The 8,158-nt window shown below is 39.8% G+C and overlaps 1 protein-coding gene across 2 annotated transcripts in view; it reads right to left on the bottom strand.

Moving 5' to 3' along the window:
- Positions 1-694: 694 nt before the first annotated feature.
- The window catches only part of CCAR1 (cell division cycle and apoptosis regulator 1), a 41,911-nt gene continuing 34,447 nt past the window's right edge, over positions 695-8,158 (bottom strand). The window contains exons 24-25 of one of the 2 annotated variants that reach the window (XM_084845432.1): positions 5,142-5,347; positions 695-3,349 (exon numbers count right to left, since the gene is read on the bottom strand). In XM_084845432.1, coding sequence (XP_084701558.1) covers positions 3,290-3,349; positions 5,142-5,347 — 266 coding nt within the window. In that variant the 3' untranslated portion in view covers positions 695-3,289. Of the gene's footprint in view, positions 3,350-4,962; positions 5,348-8,158 lie in introns of those variants that run through there. The other variant, XM_084845431.1, reaches the window with a different exon arrangement.

Below are 8,158 nucleotides of genomic sequence, written 5' to 3'. Positions count from 1 at the left end.
AAGTCTCACACCAAACTGTTTCCCAGATACCATATTTACATTTCATGGGTTCTGGTCTACAAAGGCTTGCGTCACAATAACTTTCTTAGTCGTTAAAGTGCCAAAGACTTGTTTTTACTTCAAGTCGCTGTTGCTGATATTTAAATTGCATGTAAATAAAGTTAATCCCCAAGAAAGACAGAGTGCCTATGTTAGGGATCAGACCATTTTAGAAAGGCAACAAAGCAATTACGAGAGGTTGCAGATTGGAGTCTCTCTCCCCTCTCCTGCTTTGTTGTTTGCTGCAGGTGTATGAGACCTTTTATTTAGGTCAGCCACAAAAGCACCCGACACTGCCTCAGAGATATAGAAATTAGGCTAATGAGTAAAGTTCATTATGTAGCTGAAGGGATGAAGAATAAAGGTGGGAGGCACTTTCCGTTTTCTTTTTATAGGTTATGCTCATGAATACGTTCAACAGGTCTCATTGAACCATTAAGCCAAAAAAGTAACAAATGATCATAAGCAACAGTGTTATATTTGAAAAATAACCAACCAATTGTTTGGGTATTGCAGGGCCCCAAGTTCTTTCTCTTCCCACCCTGTGTTGGTTTCTGCTTCATGTAGAATCTACTAAAATTCTTAGCAATTTCAAAATACTTAAAAGAGGCTACCATATACTACAAATCAAAATTATTGGCATTCAATTACTATTAAGCTCTACACACCAATTTTATTACATTTATGCCTCTGATACATTCTTCTTGAGGAATAACGTATCCACCACTTAGGGCTTGCAGGTAGTAGGGCAGTCATCAAACACTGACAGCCGTTACAATATCAATAGCTCTAGAATGTGTTAGCATTATACAGGGTTATTCAGTGTAGACCTTTCCATTGTACAAATGGGTTTCTAGTCTTCAAGATAATATTGGGTACCTAGCTACAAGCTGAAAGTCTGAAGGCTCAGCATCAGTCAATGTTACTCCAAACCCATCTTCTAATATGGCAGGCTTCTACTTCCAATACTATGCAAAGGCTGCTGTTGTCTCATCTTTGTTTTTCATACTGCACTCTCAGTCCTTCCACTTCCTCTTTAATACCTCAATTTCTTTTCTTTAATATAAATGCTTTCTCCAGAAACCCTCTCCATATTTATTCATTCCAATGGCAGATTATTTGAATGTCATATCCCAAGTGCACTGCAACCTCATCCATTTGTTATTTTCACTCATAATACTGGGGTGGGGATCGAAAGAGAAATAAGGGAATAGGAGAGAATGTAAGAGCCCAAGAATACTTAGTTAGGATTTGCCCCTGGAATGTAAAAAGAGTGAAAAACAGATCCATTGTCAGTGTATATTTGAAAGCCCCAGTAAAGTGACAGGGTGTAAATTCAGAACTGATTTACACACACATGTACGTCACTTGATTACTCATAACCCTTAATGACTTGCAGCAGAATCAATGAAAATGGTTTGAGATGACACAAGAGGAAGGTTCACACAACCCATCCCTTCGTGTGCTGAAAGTGTGTATAAGTGGGGCCACATTAGCTAGCACTGCTCCCCTGCATGCTGTTGTACACTGTGGCCATGATTCCCCACTGCCATCCATGGCTAAAATGCTTCCCCACTATCTGTGCATTTGGCCAGCATGGGAAAGGACTCTCCACACATACATATGTGCACGCATAGAGGTTTTCCATGTGAGGAGGAACCATAATTGAGCCAGAGCCCCACCCCGCAAGGAGGAGCTCTACACACATACATCAGTGCACACAGAGCCCATTCCCTTGCTGCCAAACATATGGATGGCAAGGAAGCATTACTCCTCTGGGTGAGGGTGGCTGGGGCCATGGCCATGGCAGGACTAGCCTGCACAGCCCCTTCTAATGCATTCTTTCAACACGTGTTTGTGTAAACCTGCCTAATGTGAAATGGAGAAGTTTCATTAGTTACATTTGATCTGTGATGGCTTTTTTAATCTTTGTGTTGTGCTGCAGCACTACTTAGGATTGCTTTATCGATTTAAGTAGATAATAATGTACAATTTTCAATGTGACTGGGAATGGGAAGTGTTTATTCAAGATGCGCTCACAACCAAGAATGTTAGATGTTTGACTTCAAGGAGCCCAAACTGATGAAAATAGAAAATTGTTCTGTTCTTTTGAACAGAATAATTTAGACATTTTACTGTTTCTGCCAACAAGCCTGCATAGCTGTCAACACCATATACTATGACACCCTGTAGCCACGTGATTACAGCTAGGATAGAAGATTCCAAGTTCATGTTAAGTTACTCCTCCTCTGCTGAATAAAACATTATGCAACAAAATATAATCTTATATTCCACATTATTCCATTATGACAAAAAAATGCTATGTCACTTGTTAAATTTAGGTCTTTTATAAACTTGTGTGAAATGCACATAATACCTTATCTGTTTGAGGGCTGTTTCAGATCTTAAGAAATTAACACTGGGAAAGTAAATAGCCAATTTAATGAAAGCCAATATAAAACTAGTTGCAATTTCTCCAAATAAAGCATCATACTGACATCTACTGGCCTGGTATGCAATAGTCAATAGTACATTTTCATACACTGCTTTTTTTAAAAGTAGCTAATATATTAATGAAGGGATAGATAGGACATTTCAAGGAATACAAAATATGTATAATAAAACAAATCTCTATTTTCATATAAATCCCAACTCCTCAACGTTCTGATAAAGTTTTTTTACTATTTTTCTTAAAACTCAGTTACTGTGCATCAAAACAGCAGTAAGAACTTCCAAGAGTAAAGTCACGATTTAAAGGGAAAAAATTGTGACAAGAAATTCAAGGTTCTTTAAAAATCTTTACTTGCAAAATTAAGCAGCATGCTATGATTTATATCTGAATTTTAAAAGACTAATTAGACTGAAATAAAAACCTAAGAATGGAGGTTCTATAAATAATGAAAAAATGTTTCCACTAGACTTTAAAGGAAAACATTTGGTAATTAAATACTTGCTACTTCCCATTAAGTTGATGAACTTTATTAGCGTTCAAACTATAACAAAGTTTACCCTAAAACATTTTGCAATGCAAAATTATTTTCACTCAAGGAGTGTCTAATAAATTGAGGGCTATGAATTACAAGCAATCCTTCGAAGCAGGCTCGCACATTTATAAAACTTTATACATCCTTGTTTTGACTAAAGTATTTATACTACTAAAATCAAACATGCATCACTTTCATACACTCCAGTTTCATGATTTATATTACATTATGTAACACCATTTTTTTTTCCAGCAGCAGCAAGTTCGTCATACATTTGCTCCATTTTCTTTGGATTTTTGATCTTTATCTTCATTCTTCACAATATCCTATGAAAAAACAGGACAATATATCAGTGAAGGGCTGCAGTAACTTAAGTCTTACGATGTATATAAATTCATATGCTACATTAATCCATGTGATAACAGAAAGCATAATTAGTCAACCAGTATCATTAGTTGACTGAACATGGATCTTTGTCTTTTACAATTACTAGTGCCAAGCTGTGAAATTATCTGGTTATGATTATTTGGTTACCACTTAAACAGAACATCTGAATGTTTAAGAGAACTAAATTTTAACAGTCACACATTTCATACAACAAAACCTAAATAGACAGCACATATGAAACCATTAGGTGATGCAAGACCAAAAGTATTAAGCCTTACACATTTTACAGGGCCAGGAGGCAGAAAAACAAACCCACCATACCCACACGCACGCACGCACGCACTGTCAGAGTTAGGGGCTGGTGAGAGAAGAATATAATTGAAGCAAAACTTCAGTTTCTCAAAGCTCTTTCAGGTACATCTTTCAGGTACTTGACAGTATCCCTTGGCTCTAAAGGATATATACTATATCCCTTTTCCTTCACCTTGCTCCAGAACCATAGTTATTGCTGCTAGGAAAACAGTCTGCCTTTCTTACACTTTAAGACGCATTTGGGTGGGGTGATCATCATCATCAATTATTAACAATTTAATTTGTATGCCGCATTTCCATGCAAATGTGTCCAAAGTAGCTCACAACAAAAGAATAAAAATATAACACATCACATCAACATATCATTACAATAACAAACCAGTGACAGTATAGAGAATGAATAGGTACTGCAATATGAACAAACAGTAAACCCATTCACCAAATGTGGATCCTTATGTGGCCAGAACACCACCATTCATGCACAAGAGGGATGTATCATCAAGCGTAAGGGAACCGCAAGGTTTACAAAAGTACACAACTTTTTCCACCCCCGCCCCCCCAACCAGTCAAATGAGAATTGAGCAACCTCAGTGGCCACGGGATGCTTTGTGTTGAATGAAGAAAAACCAAAAACCAGGTGGGATGGAGAGGGGGAATACAATGGAGTACCCTGAAAGAAGGCATGGCTGTCAGGCACCCTGAACAGCACTACACACTGCAACATTTTGTTGCAGGTCCCACATGTAAAGGCAAGAACACTATTACTATCAATTCATTTGACATTAGCATTATAGCAGTGTTTTAGAACACACACCTAGGGAGGCTCACCAGTACAATATTCAAGAAATCTTGATTTATTTTATTGTACTGACATTTCAAGAACACCATTGAGAAGGCCTGAGTAACTACTACTAGGAATAAAATAGGCTTCCCCAATCTGGTGCCTTCCAGATGTTTTAGACTCCAACTTCTATCAGCCCCAGTCAACATGGCCAATAGTCAGGAATTCTGGGAGCTATAGTCCAAAACATTTGGAGGGCACCAGGTTGGTGAAGGCTGGAATAAAACATATATGACTATCTCCACAAGACTACCCATTCATTATGATTCTTTGTTATTGAAAGTTGTGTGGAAGAAGGGCCTGAACATACTTTGGCAATAAAGTTCAGTTACAGTTCTCCAGTAGCACACTGGTTATATTCCATAATATTGGAGTACGTTTTGGGACTAAGGTAGCACATCATGCCTGCTTAGGTCAATAGCAAACCTTCCATTGGCCTTAAAGGCACTTGATTGGCCTGTATATTAAGGGCTCAATCAATATTTTTCTGTGAACAAAAGTTAAAAGTAGCCTGTTTTACCCCTCTGCCATTCTCTTTTACATAATATTTCACAGAACGGAATAAGAAAAATCCTCACCTTCTTAAGTACGGTGTGTATTTCATCCATAACTGTAGCCAAACTTTTGATTGTCTTACTCAGCTGCCCCTCAAACTGTAAATTTGTATCTTCTGTTACCTTCAAGTTCTCTTGCAGCTGGCCAAGGTCTTTTTTTACTTCTTTAATTTCTGTAGACATTCCTTTATTCAAATTCTCCAAATTCAATATGGTCTTTTCATCTTCATCTGAAAAAACAAAATTTTAAAATAATTTAATCTTTCACTTCATCTTTCTATATTCCCTGAAACGTTAGAGAACATACATGCACACATAGTTGAAGATGTTGTATTCCCACCTAGTTCTATAGCTCTTTTAAATAACATCCTGCTGATCAATTATGCCCTTTTAATTTAGGCCCACAAAAGAGGATTGTTCAGAAACTCCACTCGATTCAGAATGCAGTTGCCCGTTTCTTCATTAGAGCAAGGCTCAGCGAGTATATTATACCTGTGTTGAGAGAACTGTACCGGCTCCCACCAAGATCTTAAGCACAATTTGAAATGCTAGTTTTGACCTTTAAAGCCCTTAATCAGAGGTGGGCAACTTGTGGCCCTTCAGACATTTTGGACTATAGCTCCCATCATCCCTCCCATTGGCTGTGCTAGTTAGGGCTGGCTGATGGGAGTTGTAGGCCTAAACACCTGGTGGGCCACAAGCTGCCCACCCCGTGTGGTTTGGGTTCAAAGACCCTGCTGGTACACCAAGGCCATCACGGGGTACCCTGCTTTGAGTGAGGTGAGGCTGGCTGTAATCCAGGCCTTTGTCATTTTGACTGGCTCAAGCAAAAGCTGCTGGGGATTTTTATCCTGATAATGGTGCTTTTTCTTTTTGTGTTAATTTTATTTTATTGATATGTTGCTTTATTGATTTTATATTTTCACAGACTCATAGAATAGTAGGGTTGGAAGGGGCCTACAAGACCATCGAGTCCACCCCCCTGCTCAACGCAGGAATTCAAGTCACAGCATCTCTGATAGGTGGCTGTCCAGCCTCGTCTTGAATGCCTCCGGTGTGGGAGAGCCCACCACCTCCCTAGGTCATTGGTTCCATTGTCATATTGCTTTAACAGTCAGGAAGTTTCTCCTGATGTTCAGCCGGAATCTGGCTTCCTGTAACTTGAGCCCAGTATTCCGTGTCCTGCACTCTGGGATGATGGAGAAGAGATCCTGGCCTTCCTCTCTGTGACAACCTTTCAAGTACTTGAAGAGCCCTATCCTATCTCCCCTCAGTCTTCTCTTCTCAAGGCTAAATATGCCCAGTTCTTTCAGTCTCTCTTCACAGGGCTTTGTTTCCAGTCCCCTGATCATCATTGTTGCCCTCCTCTGAATTCTCTCCAGTTTGTCTGCATCCTTCTTAAAGTGTGGTACCCAGAACTGGACACAGTACTCCAGATGAGGCCTAACCAGTGCTGAGTAGAGGGGAACTAGTACTTCCCGGGATTTGGAAGCTAAACTTCTATTAATGCAGCACAAAATAGCATTTGCCTTTTTTGCAGCCACATCACATTGTTGGCTCATATTCAGCTTGTGATAGACAACAATTCCAAGATCCTTCCCGCTTGTAGTGTGGTTGAGCCACGTATCCTCCATCTTGTAACTGTGCATTTGGTTTCTTTTTCCTAGGTGCAGAACTTGGCATTTATCCCTATTACATTTCATTCTGTTGTTTTCTGCCCAGCACTCCACCTGTCAAGATCACTTTGAATTCTGTTTCTGTCTTCCAGGGTATTAGCTATCCCGCCCAATTTTGTGTCATCTGCAAATGTGATCAGCATTCCCTGCACCTCCTCCTCCAAGTCACTAATAAAAATGTTGAAGAGCACTGAGCCCAGGACTGAGCCCTGCGGTACCCCGCTCATTACCTCTCCCCAGTTTGAGAAGATCCCATTGATAAGCACTCTTTGAGTCCGATTCTGTAGCCAACTGTGGATCCACCGGATCGTTGTTTCATCTAGCCCACTTTGAGCTAGTTTGCTCATCAGGATATCATGGGGCACTTTGTTAAAAGCTTTGCTGAAGTCGAGGTATATTATGTCCACAGCATTCCCACACTCCACAAGGGAGGTTACTTGATCAAAAAATGAGATCTGATTAGTCTGGCAGGATTTGTTCATGACAAATCCATGTTGGCTTCGAGTAAGCACTGCATTGTTTTCAAGGTGCTTACAGATGGATTGCTTTATCAACTGCTCCAGAATTTTCTCAGGGATTGATGTCAGACTGACTGGTCTGTAGTTCCCAGGTTCCTCCTTTTTATCCTTTTTGAAGATAGGGACAACATTAGCCCTCCTCCAGTCATCTGGAGGATGAACAATCATCCAGTTCACCCGTCCTCCATGATTTCTCAAACAGAATAGACAGTGGTTCTGAGAGTTCTTCTGCCAGTTCCTTTATTACTCTAGGATGCAGTTCATCTGGCCCTGGAGATTTGAACTCATTCAAAGTAATTAGGTATTCCTTGACCATATGCCTATCCATCTCAAGCTGCAATCCTGCCCCTTCAGCCTGTACTTTGCCTTTGCCATAGACCCTCTTTTGGGAGAAGACTGAGCCCAAGTAGGAATTGAGCACCTCTGCCTTTTTTTGTCATCTGTTATCATTTTGCCATCCTTATTTAATAGCTGAACCACTATTTCTTTCCTCTGTCTTTTATTATGCACGTAGCTGAAGAAAGCCTTTTTTGTTGCTTTTAGCATCCCTCACTAACCTCAGCACATTCTCAGCTTTAGCCTTCCTGACGCCATCCCTGCAATTCTGTGCTACCTGCCTGTACTCTTCCTTTGTTGCTTGGCCTTCTTTCTACTTCCTATATGTGTCCTTTTTTTGTTTTCAAGTCATCTCTAAGCTTTTTGTGAAGCCACATTGGCTTCTTCTGTTGTCTTCCACCTTTTCTTCTTGCTGGAATTGTTTGTAATCCTTTTTTAAGAGCTCCCACCCATCTTGGACTCCTTTTCTTGTTAAGAGTTGCTTGCCATAGGACCTTACTTATCATTTTTC

The sequence above is a fragment of the Heloderma suspectum genome, chromosome 3 (genome assembly GCF_057233095.1).
Source record: "Heloderma suspectum isolate Gila_16-S chromosome 3, 16-S_ref, whole genome shotgun sequence".
Lineage (NCBI taxonomy): Eukaryota > Metazoa > Chordata > Lepidosauria > Squamata > Helodermatidae > Heloderma > Heloderma suspectum.
Note: the sequence above shows the minus strand (reverse complement) of the source record. Positions and strands in the feature narration are given on the sequence as shown.